The 27034-nt window shown below is 49.3% G+C and overlaps 1 protein-coding gene across 2 annotated transcripts in view; it reads left to right on the top strand.

Annotated features, from left to right (window-relative positions):
- The first annotated feature begins 7625 nt into the window (after window positions 1–7625).
- Window positions 7626–27034, top strand: part of HDC (histidine decarboxylase) — a 28492-nt gene continuing 9083 nt past the window's right edge. For both annotated transcript variants that reach the window (XM_075531776.1, XM_075531775.1), the window contains exons 1-9: window positions 7626–7656; window positions 11655–11827; window positions 18766–18879; window positions 19736–19858; window positions 21057–21191; window positions 21679–21822; window positions 22418–22484; window positions 24826–24988; window positions 25079–25169. In XM_075531776.1, the coding sequence (XP_075387891.1) occupies window positions 7626–7656; window positions 11655–11827; window positions 18766–18879; window positions 19736–19858; window positions 21057–21191; window positions 21679–21822; window positions 22418–22484; window positions 24826–24988; window positions 25079–25169 (1041 nt within the window). The remainder of the gene's footprint in view (window positions 7657–11654; window positions 11828–18765; window positions 18880–19735; window positions 19859–21056; window positions 21192–21678; window positions 21823–22417; window positions 22485–24825; window positions 24989–25078; window positions 25170–27034) is intronic.

Below are 27034 nucleotides of genomic sequence, written 5' to 3'. Positions count from 1 at the left end.
AGGAATTACTGAGAGGTGAATGATGAGTAAACATGATGGTGGGGCAGGAGGAATGAAAAGAGAAAAGTAAAAATTATATATAGGTATAAGTATAGATATATATGTACATATATAAATATAGGGTTATTTGTCTATACATGTATATATATATGTAAATACAATACAGAAGCAGATGGACTTTGGGCCTTTACTTAAATCTCACCTAAGTATAGGAACGGTTTGTTCTAGTAATGTGGCACAGTATGATGCTCACCTTCTCAACACAATCACTGAAGACAAAATGGGGGCACAAGCAAAGGTGGTGAAATAAGTTGATGTTGCCTGGCTATTAAAAGATATAGCATATGGGGTCTTAAAGGCTTGTAGTCAAACAAGCGACCATCTAGCAGGGAAGCAACAAAGCCCACATGGAAGAAGCACACCAGCCTGTGCGAACATCAGGTGTCAACAGGTAGAGGTGACAGAAGTACATAAACAACCAAATCAATGTGAAGGGGTGAGGATGTAGTGGAGACCCCAATCCCATCTGTAAAACAATTGGGCAGTCCCTCATGGAAGGCTGACACAGAGGGGATGATGAATCCAGGGTACTAGTTCCTCCCCTTGCTATTAAGGCTTATGTCTTACCTCAGTCATATTGTTAGACCTACACATGTTCATTTGTTCAATTAAGATTGTTCCATTCTGGAGAGCCAGAATGGAGAACCCTTCAGAAACAGAAAAGGGAGTGAGGATTCCTGAAGATCTGAGAAGAGAGAGGGGTCAGGGCAAAGGGGACGAGGGAGATGATAGCAATGATGACTGTACAACTTCACTTGTGGGGGAAACCAGCCCCCCACAACTAATTGCGGGTTCGTAGGTACAATCGTCTGGTTAAGATATATGAAGATGATAGGAAAGTCATAGAGGAATGGGAGAGATGGGAGAGAAAGTAAAGAAGCCACACACATTTCATGGTAGCATGCTCACCTCAGCTCCTCTTGGTGGTCCACGTGGAGGTGGGAGAGGAAAGGGCAGGAAGGAGAGAGCTTGAGGTTTTATTTCTAACCAAAGCGATTTATCTTCAAGGGCATGCAAGCCCCCTGATTACAGATAACGACCTATGTCATAGGAAGGGGTTGTAATGTAGGCAGTACAAGCAACAGGAAGGGGATGGCTTAGGGGTGTACTATGCAGTAGTAAAGGGAGGGAATAGGGACACATATGTTGCAAGATGGGCAGACCCTAGACTCAATATGTGGAAAGCCTTAGTCATCCTGGTGGTCCCGGTTGCTCTAGATGGCTGATACCCTTATGGAGAATAACCTCTGACCTACTTTTGTTGACCTAGTGTGCAGTCATTTACCATGCGTAGCAAGCAGCGTCTTGGGTTTGGCATATATTTGGGGGAGACAGCTCAGGAGAAATCTTTCTGTATCCCACACTTACTCGAGATGAGCGAATAACAGAACTGTAGGTGAATGGATATTGTGGATGGGGGAAGATACGGCTATTCTCTATCTATATATATAGGTGTAATATCCAAATAACAGTAAGGGCTCCTGGGGGAAGGGCAAGGGAGGGAGGGATGGGATTAAGGGAGGGCGATATCAAAGAGTTCAAGAAGTAAGACTGTGTTTTGAAACTGATCGTTGTAGCAATTGTACAATTATGCTTGAGTTGTTTATGGAATGTTATGATATCCGTAAGAGCGCCCAATAAAATGCTTTTTTTAAAAAGGAAAGATGTAAGGTCTTGGAAACCCTATAAAGGGTCCTTATGAGTTGGAGTCAGCGTGAGGGCAGTCATTTTCACTCTGGTTTTCTTTTTTTTAATCATTTTATTGGGGGCTCTTACAACTCTTATCACAATCCATACATCCATCCATTGTGTCAAGCACATTTGTACATTTGTTGCCATCATCACTCTCAAAACATTTGCTTTCTGCTTGAGCCCTTGATATCAGCTCCTCATTTTATCCCTCCCTCCCCACTCCCCCATCCCTCATGAACCCTTGATAATTTATAAATTGATATTTTGTCATACCTTACACTGACGTCTCCCTTCACCCACTCTTCTGTTGTCCACCCCCCAGGGAGGAGGTTACATGTAGATCCTTATAATCGGTTCCCCCTTTCCACCCCACCTTCCCTCCACCCTCCCTCCAGGTATCACCACTCTCACCACTGGTCCTGAAGAGATCATCCATCCTGGAATCCCTGTATTTCCAGTTCCAATCTGTACCAGTGTACATCCTCTGGTCTAGCTGGATTTGTAAGGTAGAATTGGGATCATGATAGTGGGGGGAAGAAGCATTTAGGAACTAGAGGAAAGTTGTATGTTTTATTCTTGCTACACTGTACCCTTGTCAGGGGAAGCCAGCCCCTAACACATCATCACGGGTCCGGTAGGTGCAATTGCACAGCAATAACAAGTAAAGATCATAGTAAAGTTATAGAGAGCATGAGAGATAGAAGTGAAGTATTGAAATAAATGGAGTCCGTCATGATTCATGGTAGCATGCTCACCTCAGCCCCGCATGATGGTCCACATGGAGGGAGAGAGAGAGCTTTAATGTTAGCCCAGGCGTTTTATATTCTTCGGGGACGTGCAAGCCCCCTAATTACAGGTGAGTACATCCATCACAGGGAGGGGTTGTGCTGTAAGTAATACAGTAATGAGAGGGGGTGGTCTAGGAACATACATGCAATACATGTGATAAAATGGGCGGATAACTTAACTTTGGATGTCACACAGTCAGTTTGGCCTGTTCCCTGACTCAACTGATACAGAGGTCATTATTGGTAGGGTGAGAACGCTTGGTCTTGGTCGCAGGCCTCAAGGAGGAATAGTTTATTGTCCCCAGTAGCAGGGAGTGAGGCTGCCATATAGTCTGGTTGACTAATTACGCTCAGGGAGGATGTCTGTAAGCGTCTGACCTCCCCCCACACACCCGAAGAGGCTCATCTCCCCCGACGACCCTTCTGTAAGGGGTGTCCAGTTGCCTACAGATGGGCTTTGGGTCTCCAGTCTGCACTCACCTGAAGCTGAATATCAGCACCTAGGTGGTGCCAGTTAAGAGAAGGAGCTGCAGGCAGCGGAGGAGCTTACTCGGGCAACGATTCACAAGAGTTCCTCTTTTCCAGTACTTTAAGTTTCTCTGACTTTCCGCAGTCTTTGAGAGTTGCAGTTTCACCCTCATATTGCCTTTCTGTGACTTTCGGCATACCCATCAAAGTATGCATTCCATTGGTTTTGGTTAACTTTCAGTAAGCTTCCCATATTCCTCTTAAATAACTCCTCATTTTGGTCACTGAAATCCAAATTCTTTTTAGTATCATCAGTCAATGAAAAAAAATCAAAAAACAAACAAGCAGCTTTGTGGCCCCCAATTTTTGTTTCAATACCCCACTGATGTACTGGAAACAGATAATGGTGATGCTGTGGTGTCCAAGCCTAACATTTGTAGATGGAGGGCCCCATTGTCCCTTCAGTTGGTTGTGCTTGCTTTCAGAGCTAAAACACCCACAGCAGAAAAGCTAACAAGAGACCCCAAACCACCCCAGTGAAGCCCAGCTGCACTGCGGACCCGGATTCTCCCTTCTCCTTGGGGCTCTGGTGGTATCACAGGCTGAGTGCTGGACTGATAACCACGAGGTCAGCAGCTCAAACACACCAGTTGTCTGGGGAAAGAGGAGTTGTACCATTCCCGTGAGCAGTCACAGTCTCCGAAACCCGCAGGGGCAGTTAACCTATCCTGTGGGGTCTCTATGATTCAGAATCAACTCGATGGCCAGGAGTGTGGCTTTTTAAAAAGTTTATTCTTGATTTCTTAGAGATTCAGACTCCCCCAGACTCGATTTCGAATAGCATCAAAGCTTAGAACTTAGTGGGGGCCCCAAAGAGTCGAGAAAGAACCAGGTAAACAGAAACTACCTTGTAAGTGCTGTTTCTGTAGAGCAGCCTAGAACTGGAAGCAAGATGTCTTTGAATCCCATTTCTGACACCAAGTTTCTGCCAAAATTAATAGAATATTGAGCATATATATTTTTAAATTTCTCATTAAAATTTTTTATTGGGGATTCTTACAGCTCTATAACAATCCACATATCCATTGTGTCACGCACATTTGTACATATGTTGCCATCATTTCTTTTTTTAAATCATTTTATTGGGGGCTTGTACAGCTCTTATCACAATTTACACATACATCCATTGTGTCGAGCACATTTGTACATATGTTGCCATTTTCAAAATATTTTCTTTCTACTTGAACCCTTGGTAGCAGCTCCTCGTTTTTCCCTTTTCTTTCACCCTCCCTTCTTCATTGAGGTAGTTAGTTTATTGTGCCAGCCTGGCCAATAAACACATGTGGGGTTAATTGAAGGGTGGAGGGATAAATGGCTTGGTGAGCCTCGCCTTTCTAGTTCTCGGGTCTCTTGCTTTGTGATGGTCGGACCAGGGTGCAGCTGCCAGCAAGACATCCCTGAGGAGAAGCCACATGAACCTACCCTGATGCAGCCCTGGGTGCTGAAGCACCCGTGTGGAGACCCCTGCCAGCCCTGAGATGTTTACACATTCACTAATTTGGCTTCCCTCCTGCAGTCAGCATCATTGTGTCTGTTTTATGAGATGGAGGAGGACTTTGTGGACTGGTGTCGGGCATATGGGTTAATGCTGGATTTGTGGGCTTGGGAAGCACTGGGTTGGGATGTTTTTTGATGTGCACTTACCCTTTATATAAAACTCTCTCTTATACATGAGTTTCTGTGGATTTGTTTCTCTAAAATACCCAGACTAACAAACTCATAAACACTTGATAATTTATAAATTATTATTTTCATATCTTAAACCAACCACTGTCTCCCTTCACCCACGTTTCTGTTGTTCATCCCATGGGTAGGGTCTGGGGGGGCAGTTATACATTGATCATTGTGATCAGTTCCCCTTTTTCTCCCGCAACCTTCCCTTACGGTATCGCTACTCTCATTTTTGCTCCTGAGTAGAATTTTTTAAGGAAATGAGTGAAGTTTATTCTCATGATGTGCAGACTGGGGACAAGCTGAGCGTGGCTCTAAAGAGAAGGTTTGGAATAGCTGCCTAGAGGTGTTTACAGTCCGGATTAGAGCAGACAGAGGTTGTGAACAACGAGAAGTGGTACCGAACAAGAAGTCACCTATCTCTCTTGTGTTTGACCAGAGAGAACCCATTTATGCCATCAAGCCGTTCTTTTTGTGAGAGAACAAACCCCAGACCCTGCTTCTTGTTTGAAACGCTTTACTAATCAGCCGTCCAAGACGTGGCTCGACAGGAATTGCCTATGACACATGTTTGATGGTTGTGAGTCCCAGGGTAGAAGTAAGTCAGCTTAATGCTTGGTGCTGACTGCTCTTTGGAGAGGTTCCAGAAAGTTGAAGGCTTCAAGAAATGCACCTTGCCGTCAAGTCCATTCTGAATCACAGTGACTCAAAGGAAGCTGTAAATCTTCCCTGGAGCAGAAAACCTCATCTTCCTCCAGAAGATCATGAGGGTTAGCCCCTGCCAGCACCACCAGGGATCCGTTTGTTTGGCTCTTGTAGGAGGAACATGCTGGAACTCAGAAGTCAACGAGGGCCTTGATAGTATCCATTTAGGAAGTGGTTCGTGCCATTCGGCTCTCACAGAGGCATAGAAATGATTCAGGACCCCTCGGGAAGGCAGGGAGAGGGCCAGTCTGAGGCAGGCTCACAGTGAAGGGCTGCATGGGGAAGGGGAGATGGCCAGAGTAGTAGAAAGAAAACTTGAAGAAGGATGTCCTGGATGCAAGAGAAGCCATGTCTCACAGGTCAGGACGTAGTGACTGGGCCCAAGGCCACCATGGGGACAAGAAAGATATGCACTAGGCAAAAAAGCAATAAATAGTAAATAAAAGCAGTCTCCTGCAATACTTTCTGCATGTCCCTTACACACACACACACACACACACACACACACACACACACACACACACACAGACAGAAAACCTCACTGCCATCTAGTGGATTCCGACTCACGGTAACTGCCCCCGTGGGTTACAGAAGTAGAAAACTTCACCTTTCCCCCATAGAACCGCTGGTGGTTTTGAACTGTTGCCCTGTGGGAAGCAGCACAACTTGTAACCATCTCTCTCTTCCTCCTTTCTTTCCCTCCAACCTTCAAGTCTTCAAAGTGACCAGAGCCCCGGGGAATGTTTTAATTTGTATTCTTTTGGCCTCTCTGTCCTCTCTCATCTTTCCACAAGGGCTAACGCATTAGTGGGGGGAAGCATTAGTGGGGGAAGCATTAGTGGGGGGAAGCATTAGTGAGGGGAAAGCATTAGTGAGGGGGAAGCATTAGTGGGGGGAAGCATTAGTGGGGGGAAGCATTAGTGGGGGAAACATTAGTGAGGGGGAAGCATTAGTGGGGGGAAGCATTAGTGGGGGGAAGCATTAGTCGGGGGAAGCATTAGTGGGGGGAAGCATTAGTGGGGGAAACATTAGTGAGGGGGAAGCATTAGTGGGGGGAAGCATTAGTGAGGGGGAAGCATTAGTGGGGGGAAAGCATTAGTGGGGGGAAGCATTAGTGGGGGGAAAGCATTAGTGGGGGAAGCATTAGTGGGGGAAGCATTAGTGAGGGGGAAGCATTAGTGGGGGGAAGCATTAGTGGGGGGAAGCATTAGTGAGGGGGAAGCATTAGTGAGGGGAAAGCATTAGTGAGGGGGAAGCATTAGTGGGGGGAAGCATTAGTGGGGGAAAGCATTGGTGGGGGGAAGCATTGGTGGGGGAAGCATTGGTGGGGGAAGCATTAGTGGGGGAAGCATTAGTGGGGGAAGCATTAGTGGGGGGAAGCATTAGTGAGGGGAAGCATTAGTGGGGGAAGCATTAGTGGGGGAAGCATTCATGGGGGGAAGCATTCGTGGGGGAAGCATTCGTGGGGGAAGCATTTGTGGGGGGAAAGCACTCTTGGGTTCACCATAGGAGCATCAGCCCCTGCAGCCTGGTCAGCGTCTGCACTCAGGGTAGCTGTCCCCTACATCCCCCTGCCGATGAACATGCACACATGGGCTGAGCTGGGCACTGTTTCCGAGCCTGGGCCCCACTGTCTTAGTTCAAGGGCAGAAAGCGCGGAGGTCTCAGCAGACCCAGGGCCCCTGGTGCTCAAGCGGGATAAGCACTGGGCCGTTAACCGTGAGGTCGACGGGAAGAAAGATGAGGCTGTCTGCTCGGTCGGGATGGAGTCTTGGAAAACCCTAGCTCCTTAGGGTCCCTTTGAGTCAGAATCTTGATGGTAGGTGGGTTTAGCTTTTGGATTTTCCTACCACCCTGACCTGGGGCGGCTTGCAGGGCCCGGGGTTACTAAGTGCAAGGAGAATTTCAGTAGCGCCTTTTATCTTGCGCCTCTTGACTAGGGAGCGAAAGTTCTGGTCGCTGCCCACAGCTAGGCGTGAGGGCAGGAAGGGGTGGAATTCATTAAACCTAGGGGAAGGCACCCTGAAGGGCGGAGCTAAAGAAGGCAGACATCAAAGAATCCTTTAAATACAGGACCCACACCGGTCCCCAGGGAGGAGTCACCAACGCTGCTCTGCTGCCTTTGACTGCTGCCCACCGCCTGCGTGTGTGTCTGTCTGTGAGAAGGAGGCTGAGGCAAGGATGATGGAGCCAGAGGAGTACAGAGAGAGGGGTGAGTGATGATGGTCCAGGCCCTCACCCCATCTGCTAGTGGGGCAGAGCCCTGAGAGTCTGGGATGCCATTTGCCTGGGAGAATTAGGATAAACTTTCTATACTCGAGTTGGCTTCAGGGCATTTCCCAGGAAGGGCAGGATCAGAGTCTACAACTTTTTAGCCAAACTCTTTTTCCTTCTGTCTCACGCTCCTGACCCTCCTCTCTCCCTCCCTTGTCGCGACTCGATTTTCTGCTCTACTTTCTCACACGAGAGAGCTTTGAGTCCCTAGCCCACGTAGTCGAGGAAAAAAGGGAGATGATTCATTTTCTGAAAATCTCGAAGCATTCTGTAGACATCACACAATCTCTTTTCTTTTTTGACATTCTTTCTTCTCTGTGTGAGGATCTCAGTCATGTTAATATGATAAACCTCCCCCCGCCTTCTTTGGTGAAGGAGCTCTGGTGGCGCCGAGCATTAAGCACCGGGCTACTAAACTCAAGGTCGGCAGTGCAAACGCCCCAGCTGCTCTGCAGGAGGAAGATGGGGCCATCTGTTGGGGTAAAGATTTCCAATCTCGGAAAGCCTGGGCAGCAGTCTGCCCTACAGGGTTGCTATGAGTGAGAATTGACTCGGCTGCGGTGGGTTTGCCTTTGACCCTTGAATTTAGTCATTTATCCTATCAATATGTAGTGAGCCCCGACGACTGTGTATCAATCAGGAGCTCCTGTGGGCATATGCAGGATCCCCGGCGGTGTGGTGGCGACGTGCTGGCCTGCTGACCACAGGGCCAGCGGTTTGAAACCTCCCGTCTCTCCAAGGGAGAACAAGGAGGCTTTCTTGGAAATCCACAGGGGGCAGTTCGGCCCTGTTCTATAGGGTTGCCATGAGTTGGCATCAACTCCAGGGCAGTGAGTTTGGTTTTTGATTTGGTGGCATACAGAGTTAAGCGCTGATCTGTTTACCAAGAGGTTGGCCTTGAACCCACTCATTGTTTCCGTGGGAAAAGACCTAGCTATCTGTCGCTGACAGGTTACAGCTTGGGACACTAGGTGGCACTTGGATGCTGTCACCTGGGTGATTATGAGTGGAAAGGGTCTCGGTGGCACCTACTAACAACAACGACGTTGTGTATCACGGAGCCGGGATGTTGCAGGGGGTTTGCAGTTAGCTGATGGCCCTGAGTGGGGACCCGCCCAGTGGCTCTGTGGAAGGAAAGGCTTCAGTGTGGTGTGTTATGAACCAAATCTTGTATGACGAGGACCAAATGGATACCCTGCTTTCAGGCCGAGGGCTTGTCAGAGAGGAAGGAGGGGTCACTGATTCCATGAGAATCATGAATTCTCTTCTCTTTGTAGTTTTTTATATCCTCACCCACTGCTAATCAGGTCGATTGTCCAGACTTTTCGGACTGATTAAGGCACTGACTGTCCTTTCCCCAACTTTTGCTCTTTCTCCTCTACCCAGAGACAACAACCTACCAACAGCCTTTACACGTTAGTGTGCATCAACCTATTCCATGGCTTTCCCAAGGCACATGTAGTTGATACCAGGTCCCTGTGGAAATCTGTCCCGTGAGTGCAATGTAAATACATTTGATGCTGTCTCTGGACAAATGGAGGGCTGAGTCCCGACCTCTCAGCTTTAGTGGGGGTTGCTGGGAGGCACTGGGCTGAGGGAAGAGAGGAGAGGAGGAAAGGAGAGGTGTCCCCAAATCTCTCTTTATGTTGGTCCTGCTCATAAGAACTTTTTATACACTAGAGAAGTGGTTCTGGGTTCTCTCTTCCCTCGTGTCTCGCTCTTTGTAAGGAGGAAAAAGGTGTAGGGGATGCTGTGGAAGGTTTATGGGCACAGAGAGACAGAGACAGAGAAAGGGAGAGAAGCCCAGAGAACAAGAGACAGAGGCACCGAAGCCTAAGACCTCTCCCCGAGAATGAAAGAGGAAAATGAATTTCCAATGGCTTCAGAGATTTGAATACTTTCCTTCCGTATTTGTTTGATAAAGTTCGGACTATCGAAAATAGTCTAGGCATTGAAGTGTTGATGGAGGCGGGGGACACAGAAGATGAAAAAGTGATTAAGACATCGTCCCTTATTTCCCTGGCATGTCACGGGTTCTTAATGTGGGTTTGTGGTTGTGTTTTAGGAATTCCACGAATCTCAGAAATTACACATTACATTGTGCGCTTAAGTCTATAGGTGTTTTTTTTTTGGTATGTGTGTAGTAGGTACATATTTGTCATTTCAAGAGTTTCTCACACGGACAATTTAGTAACATTCATAACCTCCACCGTGTTGCTCAGCATTAGCAAAAATGAAAACCCACTGCAGTGGACTTGACTCCACCTTCTAGTCCCCTTGTAGAACTGCCCAGAGTTGCCCAGGCTGTCCTCTGGACTGGAGCAGACTGCTAATGGTTCTCCCCCGCAGGTTGGCTGGTCGGTTCAAACAGTACAGCAGAACACTTAGCTACTGTGCGCTTACCTACTAGCTGAGCTTAGCGCTTTAGGGTTCCTTTACTTAACACGACACCAACCCACTGCCCTTGAGTCAATTCTGACTCACAGTGATGCTACAGCACAAACTTGAATGGGCCCTGTAGGTTTCCAAGATGAACTGTTCAGGAGTAGAAAGCCTCATCTTCTAATCCTGGAGCAGCTGGTGGTTTCGAACTGCTGACCTTGTAGTTTGCAGGGTAACGCGAAGCCCACTAGGCCACCATTCATTTCCAAAAGTTTTTTCATCAATCTTAAGAGAAGGTCACAATCATAATGATCTACACATAACCCCCTCCCTGGGGGATGGATGACAGAAAAGTGGGTGAAAGGAGACATCGGACAGTGTAAGACTGAAAAAATAACAATAATGATTTACAAATGATCAAGTGTGAGATACCAAGGAAAGCAAAAAAAAGATATCAAGCAGAAAGCAAATGTTTTGAGAATGATGATGGCAACAAATCTACAAATGTGCTTGACATAATGGACGGATGGATTGTGATAAGATCTGTATGAGCCCCCGATAAAATGATTTATAAAAAAGAGAGAGAGAAGTTCAGGGTGTCCTAAGCAATGAGTCTTCCTTTGGCCTCTCTCGTTACCCACTCCGGGTTCATAGAAATGGGGGCCTACAAGATTCGTCCTTATGTGACTGTAAGTGGATTCTCTAAGAAATCTACTGGCCCTTCCCTCCCCTCCCCCCCTCTAAAAAGGTGAGAATTATTGATCCATGGGAACGATGGTCAAATAGACTTTTCACCCCTTACCAGGCTGGGTGAGGACATTTGCTTTCTGCACTGATTTATACAAGCAGAACTCATAAAATCAGAGAATGTTTTGTTGTGTATATTTGTGCCACAATTAGAAAAAAAAGAATTACATGAATAACGGTGAGTACAAGAAAGAAGAAAATGTCCTAGGATTGAATATGATGACAATTGTACAAGTCTCCGTGATATGATTGAATCGTTGAATTATACGACACGTGGATGAAGCACTAATAAAATTGTTAAAAAAAACATTGGCTTTCTGTTCTAACAGAGTGTAAGGTCTGTGTGCGTGTGTGTTTTAACAGTTGTTTATGGGTAGAAAGAGTCACCAAATTTCTCCAGAATCTGTGAGGTAGTAAATGAATAGATTGTGTGTGTGTATGTGTATATGTGTATGTGTGTGTATGTATATGTGTGTAGGTTTGTGTGTGTGTGTGTGTGTGTGTGTAGACAAGAAAGGTAGGTGATGCGCCTGAGACTGATGTGAAGAAAGGAAGGGAGTGGCGGAAGACGTATTGCTCTTTGGCGGTAGATTATTCTGCTTTGGAGAGTTCTCTTCTCGATCATTTGCTCACGCCCACCCGTCCTCCATCACCTATTCGCTCGTGCATGTGCTGTTTTGTTCTGCTGGCCCATGAATCAATCTCCTTTCACTAAGGCTCTTCTCCCAGAGCAGGGGGAGAGAGGCCCATGTGGGCCAGACCCAGTCAGGGGTCACGAGCCTGGCTCCTCCTCTGCCTTCCTTCTAGGAAAGGAGATGATCGATTATATCTGCCAGTACCTGAGCACTGTGCGGGAAAGGCAGGTCGTCCCTGACGTGCAGCCTGGCTACCTGCGAGCTCAGCTTCCTGAAAGCGCTCCCGAGGAACCCGACAGCTGGGACAGCATCTTTGGGGACATCGAACGGATCATCATGCCCGGGGTGAGAGACAGTGACTACAAGGGGGACTCTGGAGGTGGGTGGTGACCCCGAAAGAAGACTTGCCTTGGGTCAGCCTGGGATGACAATGGCCACTAGGCCAGGAACATACTGCTGGGCGTGTGGTGGCCAGGACTTGGACTGGCATTAGGGTTCTTGTGCTAGGGCTGGCCTACTCTTTTTTGGGGGGGGGGGACTCAATAGTGAACAAAGGCTGCCTCTGGAAGCACCATGCTGGAGTCTGACTGAAATGTGGGATTCTAGGGAGAAAGCTAAGAAGTGAAAAAAGGGGGTCTGAGCTGAAAGAGATGGTCCCCAAGGGTCTGAAGACCAAAGCCAGGGACCAACCCACACTAAGGGGAAAGATGAAGCTGAGAACATGGCCTCCTGAAGGTCCCCTTCTTGTCCAATTGGGAAGTCTGAGAGCTGGAAAAGTCTCTAGTGAGCCGCCCCCCCCCTTTTCTCCTCTGTGAAATGAGGGGCCTTATCAGCTTTCTGACGGAAGTGTACCCAGGGGTAGGTAGGCCGTTTCCCTGGCGCAGCAGTGGTGCAGCCTGGGAATGGCTTTGGCCCAGGACAGGGACAGACAGGAACACAGAAGCTGACTGATGCAGGAGACTGGAGCCAGAGCCCTCTGCAACAGGATGCTCCCTCCCGGTGATGACAATGCTCCCCACCACCAGCCAGCTCACATGAAACACACACCAGGCAGGCCTTCAACTGGGAAGGGAAACCAGGAGAGAGCTACGTATTAAACAATTTGCTGATCTAGCACATTGACTAGGACAGGAGGAATTGCAGGTTGAAGGCTTGGAGTGGGAGAGGCAGAGGAGGCTGAGGGAGTTCTTTCATGACACCTTGTTATTGCGAGGGCCATGGAGGAGCCGACACCCATCCCAGGATGCTTAGCTGCCTCTTTTAGAAGCCAGTCAACAGATTTGGTTGCTGTGCACTCTATGTTTGTTTCCTGATCTGCAACTTCTCCTGTTTTGATTATTGTCCCAGTTCACCCACATTTTAAAAGCTAGGTCTGTCCCCGTGTCACTTTATCTCTCATGTGTGAACTGGTTCTAAGCCCGGCCACCAGGCCTCCTCCCTTTGAATGAACGCCACGCCAGGGGCCAGACACCGTACTAATTGCTTGACTGGGACAGTCACTCAACCCTCACAGTGACCTTCAAATCCGGTCTGGTCTAATTGCCATGGAATGGACGTGGACTTCTGATGACCTAATGGATGGGTTTCCAGAAATAGATCACCAGGCCTTGCTTCTGAGGTACCTCTGGGTAGACTGGAACCACCAGCCTTTTGATCAGCCGTGGAGTACATAAATCATTTGCCCATGAGGGACTCCACAGTGACCCTATGTGGGGGAAACCAGCCCCTCACACTATTATGTGTCCAGTAGGTGCAATTGCACGGTTATGATATATAAAGATTGTAGTAAAGTCATCGAGAATAAGAGCGCTAGAAGGGAAGATAAAATAAAGGAGTCAGACACATTTCATAGTAGCCTGCCCACCCCCTGGACGGCCATGATCTCAGTCTGTGCACAGCGCGGGCTGAGAGGGCAGGTGGGCAGGAAGAGTTTTTCTGACCAAGGCCCATCTAAACTTAGGGGTGTGATTACAGGTAACCACATACATCACAGGAAAGGGCTATACAATAGGTAATACAGTAATGGGAGGGGCACGATCCAGGGGTATACACACAATAGGAAGAGGAGGGATTAAGGGTGTGCATGTGACAAGATCTTGAGCTAGAGACTTGATTTACTCTAAGCCTTCCAGGGAGAGCAATCTACTGTCCTTATCAGAAGGGAGTGGGCCCCACCTATAGTGGGACAGACTATATACCCTTAAGGAGAATAACCTCTGACCTACTTTCGTTGACCTCCAAGTACATAGTCATTTGCCATGTGTAGCAAGCAGCTAGGTTTGGCATATATTTGGGGGAGACACCTTGAGATGAATCTTTCTGTATCCCACAACGCTAGCATTTCTGTTTTACAGATGAGGAAACAGGTTCAACGAAGTTCATTGTCTTGCCCCTGAGCCACACAGAATGAGTTGCTGGCAGACTCAGGATTTTAGTCTAGGTCTAGCTCAGCCCTAAGCCTTGTCTCTTTCTCTCGTACATCACTACCTCTATGAGTGAGTGACATAGTGCACCCACACTGCCCATGGTAAGCCCGGGTCCCCAGCACCACTTGGCAGTGGGCCCCTTCATCCCCTGTCTGGGGAGTTTGAGTAGGTCCAGAATCTCTTCCCAAAGCTGACTCAAGATATCTCCCCATGATCTCCAAAGAGCTTTGGAGTCAGATGTGGCAGGGATGAGACATTTTTTTAGCTCAGAGACCCAACAATGCAAGGATGGCAAGTCTGTAGATAGCCCGGTACTCATTTCTCTTCGACCTTTCCTAAATATCTTTAGGGAGAAAAAGTGTATATAAATATTGTTAAATTGGTGAAGATTTACCATGGAAACCCACGCCCAGATAAGATTATCTCAGGGATCCTATTCTGTGAAGTATAATCTGCCCAGGGACGCACTGTCATCTAGTAGGAGACTGAAACAAGGGTCAGAAGATGGGGTCCTGAGCTGATGCATTTGGTTGAGAGAAATTTCAGTAGTTGCTTGGGTGGGGGATGGGGCAGTCATCGAGGTCTTTCGATAAGGGCTACTCTGGCTTATCTTACTCTATTTATCTTACAAGAACAGACAATTGTCTCTTGATAGGGCCAGGAGATGGGGGCCCTTCTCGGGGTGGGGGTGGAGGGTGGGGATAGGGGTTTCCAAAATACTGTCACTGAGCACCGCGATAAGGCAGGCCCCATCTTTCATCTGGTCATGAAGGCTGGGGTAGCTTCTGGGTGGGGCCTGGAAGCAGTTGAGCGTTTGGTCAGCAACCCCGTGGAAAATGGCTTGTTGAACAGTTTCCTGCCTGCTGCTTGCTGAGAAACTCCAAGAGGAGGACAAGCCCTGTTCATGCCACCCCTGGCTGGAAAAGCCTCATTTATTCTTCAAGAGGGAGCGGGGACAGCCCTGGGGGAGGGTGCCGTCCTGCTGATGTGTCTGAGTTTGGGACACCAGCCTTGGCTCCATCATTTGTCCCTTAGGAGGTGTGTGTGTCCACAGACACCCGGGCATGCCCTTCTCTGCCAGCCCCACTCCTCGGCTATACCCCCAGGGCAGAGCTTGCCACCTTGCCTGCTGGGAGAATTAAGTAAGAGGCAGTGTATAAAGTAGTATGTTACGTTATCAAGGCGGTGTATAAAGCAGTGTGTTGTTATGACCTGTGGTACCTTCATGAATCCTGATGGCGCTATGGTGAAGCGCTCAGCTGCTAATCCAATGGTGTGCGTTGCAGCCCACCCAGCGATTTTGCCTGAAAACAAGATTTGGCAATCTGCATTCCTTAAGATTACTGCCGGGACCACCCATTGGGAGAGCTCACCTCTATCACGGGCTGCTGTGAGTTGAAAATCGACCTGACCACACCTACCAACAATGTGACGCCTTCGGCTGGGTGCAAACCCAGGGTTTGGTGACCCGCAAGTCAGGTCAGGTCTGGGAGGTGGTTCTTCCAGTGCAGCGGTTCTCAACCTGTGGGTCGCGACCCCTTTGGGCATCCCGCCACCTTTTCATAGGGGTCGCCCGATTCATAACAGTGGCAAAATGGCAGTTATGAAGTCACAAGAAAAATAATTTTATGGTTGGGGGGGGTCACCACGACATGAGGAACTATATAAAGGGCCGCGGCATTAGGAAGGTTGAGAACCACTGCTCTGAACCAAACCTGCTACCATGGAGTCAATGCTGACGCATAAGCAACCTCCTGTGGGTTTCTGTAACTGTTTATGGGAGTAGAAAGCTCAGTCCTCCCACGGAGCTGCTGGTGGCTTTGAACTGCTGATCTGTGGATTGCAGCCTAATGTGTAACCACTACGTCACCAGGGCTCAGTATTAGGTTACCATTCACATTCAGACCAGTAGCCCTGGAGTCAATTTGGACTCATGATGACCGCATATGTCTGAGTAGAACTGAGTCCTATAAGGTTTTCAATGGTTGCTTTCCCTGCATGTAGACCTCCAGGCCTTTCTACCAAGACTCCTGTGGGTGCCTTGAACCCCCAACCTTTCAGCTAGCAGCTGTGTGTGCTAACTATTTGTACCAGTCAATGGCCTCATCCACATGGTGCTATGTACTTTAGAAATCCTCTGCACTTGCCAACTCACACAACAATCCTGGGAGACAGGATTTACTTTTCAACGAGAAGCTGAGCTCTGGAAATGTGCAGGGGTGAACCTTGGTCTTATGGGCCTGAAGGATATATTGATTTAGGGATTCCCTTGAAGAAAAGATTTTGAAGCAGAGACCTGGCAGCTTGAGTGCCTTAGCTTCACAGTAAATCCACAAAGTCACACTGCTGCTTAGGGGGCAGAGGTAGGCCTGGAACCTGAGACTTTGAACTTCAACTCGGAAGCTCCATCCATTATGTCTAACAGAGTGTCTAGACTGTGATGCTGGCTCTCGAAGCCTCATGAACATCCACGCACACTGAAAGAACGGGTTTTCGGCAGGTTGGAATACCCGGAAGGCATGTGGCCCTGGGATGCAAGGTGCCATGGGAACTGGGGAAGGGCTTTCGGAGGAAGAAACGCTAGACATACTTAGTCATTCTCTATGAACGAACAGGCGTTTGTGGTTGCGTGGGGGGTGGGGGAGTACCTTCCTGTCACAGGACACAGCATTGCTCTGAGACAACGCACAGAGAAATGAACAGGCCACGGGTGCAGAGCGGTGAGATGAGGCGAGATTAGATAATCAATGATACAGGAGACCTATCGAGCATGCTCTGGAGGCCTCTTGTGAAAGCCCTGCCTGTCCAGTTCCTCTTTGCATCCACTTTGAAGAATTGAGGTAACATGCGCCTAACAGAGAACTCACCATTTGCTGGTTCTGCACCTTTTCAGAGTTGTGATGTTTTGGTCAGTCCATCTCACAGCGGGTCTGCCTTTTGTGTTTGGCTGACATTCTACTTTACACATCATGAAATTCTCTTCCAAGGGGATTGGTTTCTCCTGATAATGTAAGGTCTCTCTCTCCAGGCTAGATTTCAGCCTCGCTCCTTGGCTCCGCAGGAGAAAGCATTCACGCCAAAGCCGAGCTCGTGATCCAAGTGAATTTAATGAGAGTTAAAAGAAGCTTCAGGTTTTACGCGGCACCCATAGGATTCCTCTGACCATGCAGCCTGGCAGAGACTGCTCAGGGTCACTCAAGGATCTCTCTCCTCCCACGAAGACGACCAGACAAGCCCCTCTCCCTTCCAGTCCCTGCCTTTGCAAGGGTTCCGGGGGAGGCATGGTGAACGACCCCAGGTCGATCCCATTGGCTGAATTGCAATCACCTGGCCCAGGTGGGCTGCTCCAGGTGTAACGCCCATCCGAGCCCACCGGCGGGAAAATCCAGCTTTGTCCTATGCTGGCTCTCCTGGGCATGCGTCAATGGACTGCCCAACTCCCTAGGCTAAGCTGCCTAACAATAACATACATGTCCAAAGCATGTGAGACACCGTCTCGTCATCCTGGCTTCATAGGAACCTCTGGACTGAACTTCGTCCAAGAGAGATGTGTTTGTTCTTCCGGCATTCCCTGGTCCTTGGTGAGCGGTCACGATGCAATATGCCCTTTGATGTCTTGAGTTCTGCTTCCACGTGTGTGTGTATTGCAGATCCAAGTGGAAAAAACAAAGCACAACCAAGAACTAAGGAATTGAAAGTGAAGAAGGCAGTAGCATTTAGGACATTCCCCAAACCCTCTAATTGTTTAAGCAGTGGCTTCCCTCTCGCCCTCCCTCCCTTCCACGTGGTCCTGGTAACTATCCAGCTGCTTTTTGTCACTGTGCATTTGTCATTTCCATAGAATGCCATTTCAATACAACACAACATGTGGCCTTTTGTGTCTGACTTTTTCCACTTAGGATAATATTTTGAGGCTCATTTGTGTTGTAGCATGTAAGCCACTCCCTCCTAGCCCCCGACCCCCATTTTTAAACCTCATTTCCTTTTGTGGCTGAATAATCGGTAGGCTATTCTGTGTGGGAAACCTGGCCTCGATCCTCGGTCAATGTACTTCCCATGCCACCGTCCCTTGTCTGTCAGGAGAGCTTCCAGACTCAGACGGCCTAGGAAGAATGGCCTAGTGATGTCCATCTGGAAATCTACTATTGGAAACTCTGGGTCACAGTGGTCTGATCTGCAGCTGGTCTCAGGGGTGTTGTAGAACTGGGCACCATTTCCATTTGTCGTGCATGGGATGACGAAGACTTAGAGGCTGTTGTGAGGTCGCAAACGACCACCCTGACAGCATTCTGTTGCATCGAGTTTTTGAATATGGGCTCATGGGTTTCCAGGAGGGTAGCCCACTCTTTTCCTTACTCTGTCACCAATGGGAATCGAAGGAAGATTTGAGCCCATTCACTCTGACCCTTCCCAGGACCTGGGTGCTAAAGAACTCAGTGCTTAAAACAAAGAAACAAACAAGCAAATAAAGGATTGCTTCTTTCTTTCTTCTTCTTCAAGAATTTGGCTGAGATGAGCAACCTGTGCTTCTGAGGTCCCTAATCTCTTCTTCCTCTTGTGCCTGGATGTGGCCGGCGTGGGGGGCTAGCATCAGAGACAGTGCCAACGCTGCTGAGAGTTCCATGGTCCGGGAGACTTGGGCAATGTTCAGTTTTCACATTCCCTTCAGGTCTCTGCACACATGTCAATTACTGATGATGAACAAGCTTAGACTATCAGAATCGTGGGTGGCGAGAATACCAATGAGCGTGTGTGATTTTGATGGAGTTGTGTCACTTGCCGGGGGAGGGTCTCTGGAGCAGGACCCCCCCTCCTGGAAACGGCTCACTGTGCTGACCCTGCATGCTCTGCCCCCAGGTGGTGCACTGGCAGAGTCCCCACATGCACGCCTACTTCCCAGCCCTCACCTCGTGGCCGTCCCTGCTGGGAGACATGCTGGCCGATGCCATCAACTGCTTGGGGTTCACCTGGGTGAGTAGCAATGACCGTAACCAGGACAGTGGGGGACCTAATAAGAAATGACACCCTGGGGCAGACAGATTTTGTCCAAGTCTCTGAACAGGGCTCCCAGGTAAATGTGAATCATGACTGCGTGCTGGAGTTCACGCTTTAGGCAAATGCTCTCATCTCATCTCTTCAACTCTACAGAATTAAGAGTATTGGCCCCATTTTTCAGGTGAGGAAAGTGAGGTTTAAGTACTTTCCCCCCCTCAAGGTCATACTGGTCCTAAGCCCCGAGATGAGCTTGTCAAGGGCTGGGGCTCAAACTAGTGCATTTCCATTTCAGGTGGGTCCCGACTCCCCCCATATCTTGTCTCTGATGGAGTAGGGCTGTGCTCTCAGAAGCCCCCTAGGAGCCCACTAAACAGCCATAAATTTAAAATTGTGCTACCAGCCTCTTGGGTTATCTTGCTATTTTAAGCCGAAATTCTACCCCCTCCCCTCCTCTCTTCCCTTCTCTGCAAGTGGGCAGATGGTGACTGTTTCTAGGGAGGAGTGCTTTCTTTCTTAGCCCTAAAACTCCCCGCCCTGTAAAATTTCGAGTGCTTTTAGCTGGATATTTGGGCCACTTGGGGAGCTGAATCCAAGGGAATCGTTTCTAGAGCGATGTCTTCATAAATTCTTTCCCTTTTTTGGTTTGGCAAAGAATGACATGGGGTGGGTCAGAGTGTGGCCCTGACCACTTCTCCTGGGAGATGATGGATTCCCTGTCAGGGTCGGGGGACCCAGGGCAGAGACGATGTGGTTCTGGGGCTGAGGGAGGGAGAAGGGGTCTTGGGGCTCTGGGCTTCCCTGATGATTCCCTCCCACCCTGTCCATCTCTCAGGCTTCCAGCCCTGTGTGCACAGAACTGGAGATGAATGTCATGGACTGGCTGGCGAAAATGCTGGGCCTCCCAGCGCACTTTCTACACCACCATCCCGGCAGCCGGGGAGGAGGCGTGTTGCAGGTACCTCCATGGGAACGTTCTGCTGAGTTATGGCATAGGGCTTCGGGACCCCAACCTTGCTGGGCCATTCTCCTGCTAGCACTTGATTTCCCCCAGGCTGCACACATACACTACCTTCACTGCAAACACCATTGCCGTCATCACCCCCGTCACTCTCATGATTGACATCACCACCACCAACACCATTAGCACCCGCTCACCACTGGCTGACGCCACCACCATCACCATGAGCATGACCATCCCCAATATCCCATCACCACCATGGCCAATATCACCAAAACCAGCACCACCATCACCACCATGATCATGATCATGACCCTGACCAACATTATCCCATCACCATCATGGCCAATACCACCAACACCAGTACCACCAGCACCATCACCATTATTGCCCTGTCACCACCATGGCTGGCATCAGCAATGCCAGCAACACCATCGCCATAGCCACCTCCTTGGCCAATGACACCACTCCCATCACTGCTGCCTTTACCACCCTGACCTGCTGCTGCCATTCTACCTCTTTCTTTCTCTTGTCTTTAAAAAAGAGCAAACATGTCACTACTTGAGCATATTTCCATTATCCCTCTAGAGCCAGGTGACCCTGAGCAGGGAGAGAGATTAACAATATGAATCTGTTCACCTTATTCTGTGTTGAATCACCTCACTGACCACGACCCACTCTCACAGCAGCCTCGCAGCAAGATTAGAACTGGAACCTCACACCCAAACACAAAAGAGTGCATGTTGTGGACCTTCAGTGTCCGATCCTGGCTCTAAGAAATGACACTCCCACCTTGGGGAGAAGTATCAACAGCGACAAAACGAGGACTGAACTCCAGCCAAATTCATTTTCACAGCTTATAAATGGAGAGGTCTTTCTTTGAAATGAAAATGGTTTTTAATGGAAAACCGTGTCTGCTAGAAATTGGCCATTCTCTTGTTGTTCTCTGTGACCTCTCTAGTTGATGAGAGGTTAAATTTTGTTTTCATTACTTTTCTGGAAAATTAGATACATGTGTATAGTGATGTGCAGGGCCTTGTGACTGTGGAGTGTGGAGTAGGGAGGAAAGATGGGCCTTTAGGCCGGAGTGTGTACTTTTCTGGAATCCTTATTACTAACCCTCCCCCCCCCCCAATGAAGCACCTGAGAGCAGACGGAGAGAGTGGTGCTGTTAATAATCCTGCTTCCATCACAGAGCACAGTCAGTGAATCAACCTTGATAGCTTTGCTGGCAGCCAGGAAGAACAAGATCCTGGAGATGAAAATGTCTGAGCCCGAGGTGGATGAATCCTCCCTGAATGCTCGCCTTATTGCCTATGCCTCTGACCAGGTAAGTGCCCAGCACAGGACAAACCTCACGGTAGCCCTTCATTCTGAAGCCCTTTGGCTTCTGAAGTCTACAATCTTGGAGCAATTTTGTTCTAGATGTGATTGTGCTAGGGCTCAGGACAGTTCCAATTTTGGAGGTTTGTCTATAAAAACAAACAAGTGAATAACCCTCCTCAACTCACAGTGACCACCCGCCCATGCCCGAATAAAACTGTGCTTCATAGGCTTCTCCGTGGCTGATTTTTGTGTAAGTAGACCCCCAGGCCTTTCTTCCAAGGCATACCTGTGTGGACTTGAACCTCCAACCTTCTGTCAATGGCTGAGGATGCCGCTCACTTGCATCACTCAGAAGCTCCCCCGTGAACTACGGGGCAAAGCCAAATCCAAATGCTTTGTGTTTGGTTGCTTGAGTGGGACACACCAGCCGTTTCTGGGGAGCACTCCCCTCAGGACAACTCCTTGCTAAGAGGTTGCTATGGTCCTTCTAGGCCCACTCCTCCGTGGAAAAGGCTGGTCTGATTTCCCTTGTGAAGATGAGGTTTCTGCCTGTGGACGACAGCTTCTCCCTCCGAGGTGAAACTCTGCAGAAGGCCATCGAGGAGGACAAAGAGCGGGGCTTGGTGCCCGTCTTTGTAAGTCAGGAAGTGTTTGTGAGCGTGGGGTGAGAGAATTTGGAGGGGGCGGGGGGCATTAGGCAGAATTCAGGTATGTGACGCACAGCAAACAAAACCAGGAAGGTCTCCAGTATAGTGTTTTACAAAGATGAGCTTGCTGGTCACTGATGTCTTGATTCACACTTTGTGAGACACACACACACACACACACACACACACACACACGCCATCAGAGTACGTTCATGTAGCCAGGATATGTATTAACCCTAACCAAACTCACAGCCATCAAGTCAACTCGGACTCATAGCAGCCCTGTAAGAGAGAGGGTGGAATTGCCCCAATGGACTTCCAGGCTGGTAACTCTTTATAAGACTAGAAAACCTCAGGATAGAGATCGCTTCTTCAACATGTTATCTCCAGTACACATGTCCTTGTATATAAATGAGCTCGGTTGCAGTCTAAAAAGGATTGCTTCAACTTAGCCACGATGAAAAACAGCGTGAGCGTGTGGGTGGTGCGTGTGGGTTCTATCTGTGGGGAGATCTTTTTATCTCCGGCCACACGTGTGATGGGAAGTGGAAGCTCTCGCTGTAACGTGCCTTTGTCCCGCCAGGTTTGTGCAACACTGGGGACCACCGGGGTGTGTGCATTTGACTGCCTGCCAGAGCTGGGCCCCATCTGTAAGTATCTGCCCCCGCTTGCTTTGGAAGACAAGGAACACACTTTTCTAGAACAAGAACCCCAAACCAGCTTGATAGCATTTCCTCATGCCATGTTGACCCACTTGGAGACCCTGGCATGAGCCACTGAAAGCCACAAGGTTTTTACCCAGTCAGCCCGGTGCACTGCTCTTCCAAGCGGTCCCACCAAGGATTAGAACAGCCCGGCCACACTGCATCCAACCTGGGCGGAGGAGGGTGGGGCTGGGGGGATCCCCAGAGAGCTCCTACACCCCAGTGTTCTCAGTTTTTCCATCACATGGGACAGGTTGTATCCAAAACACAGGGCGAATGAGGCCACGTGAGACATTTTCTCTTCTAGGCTAATGAAAAGGGACCACAGTGGCGTAGTGGGTTTTTGCGTTGGGCTGCTAGCCATGAGGTTAGCAGTTCGAAACCACCACATGCTCCACAGGAAGAAAAGACAAAGCTTTCCACTCCCGGAAAGAGTTACAGTCTTGGAAACCCACAGCAGAGGTCCCGCTCTGTCCTATAGGGTCGTTAGGAGTCAGACTTGATGCTACGACAGGGAGCGAGACTAACCCAGGAAACGCTTAGGGCTGGAAAAATCAAAGAGGGTCTGGTGGGGCTTGGGTCAACCTGGAGAAGACACCCAATGGAAGAGTTAAAAACCCTGAACAGGGACAGGTAACCCCCTCAGGGCCAATAATGAGAGTAGCGATACCAGGAGGGTAAGGGGAAGGTGGGGGGGAGAAAGTGGGAGCCGATCATAATGATCTACATATAACCCCCTCCCAGGGGGACAGACAACAGAAAAATGGGTGAAGGGAGATATCGGTCTGTGTAAGACATGAAAATATAATCATAATTTATAAATTATCAAGGGTTCGTGAGGGAGGGGGGAGGGGGAGAAAATGAGAGCCTGATACCAAGGGTTCAAGTAGAAAGAAAATGTTTTGAAAATGATGATGGCAGAACCAACAAAGCCACATGGAAGAAGCACACCAGCCTGCGTGATCATGAAGTGCCGAAAGCGATCAGTTATCAGGCATCAAAGAACAAAAAAATCATATCATTGTGTGCTCACCTCCCTGATATTATTGCTGAAGACAAACGGGTGCATAAGCAAATGTGGCGAAGAAAGCTGATGGTGCCCGGCTAGCCAAAGATATAGCGCCTGGGGTCTTAAAGGCTTGAAGGTAAACAAGTGGCCATCTAGCTCAGAAGCAACAAAGCCCACGTGGAAGAAGCACACCAGCCTGTGCGATCACGAGTTGTCGAAGGGATCAGGTATCAGGCATCATCACAACAAAAAATCATATCATTGTGAATGAGGAGGGGAGTGCAGAGTGGAGACCCAAAGCCCATTTGTAGGCCACTGGACATCCCCTTACAGAGGGGTCTCAGGGAGACGAGCCAGTCAGGGGGCGATGTAGCAACTATGAAAAATACACCTTTCCTCTAAATGCTTTCTCTCCTTCCTCGCCCCCCCCCCACCACTATCATGATTCCAATTCTACCTTACAAATCTGGCTAGGCCAGAGGATGTACACTGGTACAGATAGGAACTGGAAACACAGGGAATCCAGGGCTGATGATCCCTTCAGGACCAGTGGTGTGAGTGGTGACACTGGGAGGGTGGAGAGATAGTGGGTTGGAAAGGGGGAACTGATTACAAGAATCTACATGTGACCTCCTCCCTGGGGGACGGGCAACAGAAAAGTGGGTGAAGGGAGACATCGGACAGGGCAAGATATGACAAAATAATAATTTATAAATTATCAAGGGCTCATGCGGGAGAGGGAAGTGGGAGGGAGGGGCAAAAATGAGGAGCTGATGCCAGGGGCTTCGGTGGAGAGCAAATGTTTTGAGAATGATGAGGGCAATGAATGTGCAAATGTGCTTGACACAATTGATGCACATATGGATTGTGATAAGAGTTGCATGAGTTCCTAATAAAATGATATAAAAAATAAAAAAAATTTAAAATGATGATGGCAACATTTATACAAATGTGCTTGACACAATGGATGTATGTTTGAATTGTGATAAGAGCTGTATGACCTCCCCCCCCCCTTCCCCCACCGCCCCTGAACAGGATCTGTACTAGTAAGGGAGACACTGCCTCTCAGAGCTGGTCTTGGAAGGGCTCCCACGGCTCTTTGGCCGGCGGGAAGTTAGTCCCTCCAGCAGGGATGTTGAAAGTTGAGGCTAAGAGAATGTGGACGGTGGACCCCTGCTCACAGGCCGCATTTATCGCAAGCAGACCGTCCATCCCAAGCACATGCTCTAGCCAGGCCAGGCCCCAGGAGCCTCAGCCACAGGATGCTTGTCTTCGCAGGTGCCAGGGAGGGGCTGTGGCTGCACATTGACGCTGCCTATGCGGGCACCGCCTTCCTGTGCCCCGAGTTCCGGGGTTTTCTGCAGGGCATCGACTATGCCGATTCCTTCACCTTCAATCCTTCCAAGTGGATGATGGTGCACTTTGACTGCACTGGGTTCTGGTGAGTGGGGCTGGGAAGCTTCCAGGGGGCGGGGAAGACTTGCTTCCTGGGAGAGGCTGCAGCGACTAAGGCCTCATGGGAATCCCACAGGGTCAAGGACAAGTACAAGCTGCAGCAGACCTTCAGTGTGAACCCCGTCTACCTCAGGCACGCCAACTCAGGTGCAGCCACCGACTTCATGGTGAGTGGCGGGGGGTGGGGGCGGGGGCAATGCAGAGGGGGATGGGGGAGTGGACCTCTGAGCGGACCCTCAGGCTTGAGCCTGGCTGCACCAGCCCACCACTAACTGTTTCCTACCTGCTGGCTTCTACGTGCACACTACGCGCTCATTCCATCACAGGGCCACCACGTACTCTTGGTTTCAAATTCTGCCTAAACACAGACAAGTATGACCAGAAAACAGGTTAAAAAAAAAACAAAAACCCCTCAAAATGAGACCAGCCTTTGAGCCAGAATGGGTCCACGCGACTCCTGTTTCCAGAAAACATTTGCTGCATTTTGATTCCCAGCTTAAGTTTCCCTACCCTGGTCGACCCATTTTCTTCTGCTTCGGTCTTGGCTGATCTTTTCTGCTTACTGCGCAGAGGCAGGAAGGAGGGAGAGCTTCCCTGGGCGCGGAAGCGGCCCCACGCGCACGTGGCTTTTATTTCTTGCCGCGGATTGAGATGCCGCCGTGGGGTGCTCAGTGGCAGGGGGACCGCTCCTGGGCCTCCCCAGTAGCTTCACTCAACACCCTCGAACCACATCCCCCAGCCTGAACTGTCCCCTAGGGAATGGAGTTCTCCAGATGTCCTCAGTTTGGAGATGTGCCACAGGGAAGGTCACCTGGGACAGCTCTAAAGCCAGGCGGCAGGGCGGTATGTGAGCAGGGTTTGACGTCTCTATCAGCAGTGCGACTTCAGGAATTGTATCAGAGCGCTCTGAGCCTTGGCTTCCTCCTCTGGAAGATGGGCGTGGTGGCCCAGGTTAGATAAGGTGTGGCGAGGAGTCACTTTGTACAGCGCAGGACGTGGGGTACAGGCTCCGCGAATGGAAGCCCTAACCTTCCTAAAAGCTCTTCTTTCTGGCTCCGGACATTTGTTCCAGCAGATGGGGCACCGGGTTGCTGGGCCCCTCCGTGTACTGATGTGTGTCCTAAATGCTGTGTCCACGGTTCTTCATCTGTGGTCTTCACAGGAGTGACGCTTCGCAGGCTGATGGAAAGGGCTCCGTCGATGAAGCCCATGGATCACTGAGCGCATGCCTGGCACCCGGGAGACTCCTTCTTTGGCGAGAGATGGTTTTGCTCTACCTCCCAAGACAGTCGCCTCATTGCCGCTTGACTCTATTCGCTGTTCTTCCTTAGAGCCATTTGAGCTCCCTTAGGAATGCGGAAGCTTTTGATTGGAATTTCAAGCAGTAAGCATGCAGGGGTGGAGAGAGCACCTTCCATAGGCGGATAAAGATAAAAGAAAAAAAAACCTGTTCTTTTTACTGCCCCTACCCCTATAGAATTTTTAAAGCGATTTTTAAATTAAAAAGCAAACAAAACCAAACCAGCTCCACAGCAGCCCAAGAATCAGATCTCTTTGAAGACAACCGTAAGTCCCACGCCCGCCATCATCCTTTCCACCTGCCCTGGCGGGGGAGCTAAATGATGCCCATTCCCCACGTGTATTTGGCTCCTCATATCTTCAGAGCGTCACCCCACCTTTCCCCACTTTGGATTCCATACGGCTCTTCTTGAGCCAATGTCTGAAGATCAGTCTGATGCTGGTTCCCATCCTGGGGAGATCTTACAGCACGCTCTCTTCCAGATAACTTATGAAAGATTACATCCAACTTCTTCCCTCGCTGCTTTCCATTACGTCTATGTCCTGCTGTGCGGCTTCATGTTTATCTTGCCTTTCCTCTGATCCTGCGGTGGAATTTCCAAAGCCACAAAGAAACCCCCAGAACACTGACACTGCTGCCATCTTTGCCATGACCCCTGGAAACTTTTCGGTGGCGCGGACCTGTGCCCTGGGTGTAGCATTCAATAGGAGCCCGGCCCTGCTCAGGATGAAC

This window comes from Tenrec ecaudatus, chromosome 14 (assembly GCF_050624435.1).
Source record: "Tenrec ecaudatus isolate mTenEca1 chromosome 14, mTenEca1.hap1, whole genome shotgun sequence".
Lineage (NCBI taxonomy): Eukaryota > Metazoa > Chordata > Mammalia > Afrosoricida > Tenrecidae > Tenrec > Tenrec ecaudatus.
The sequence above is the reverse complement of the archived record's forward strand: the minus strand, read 5'-3'. Positions and strand labels throughout refer to the sequence as shown.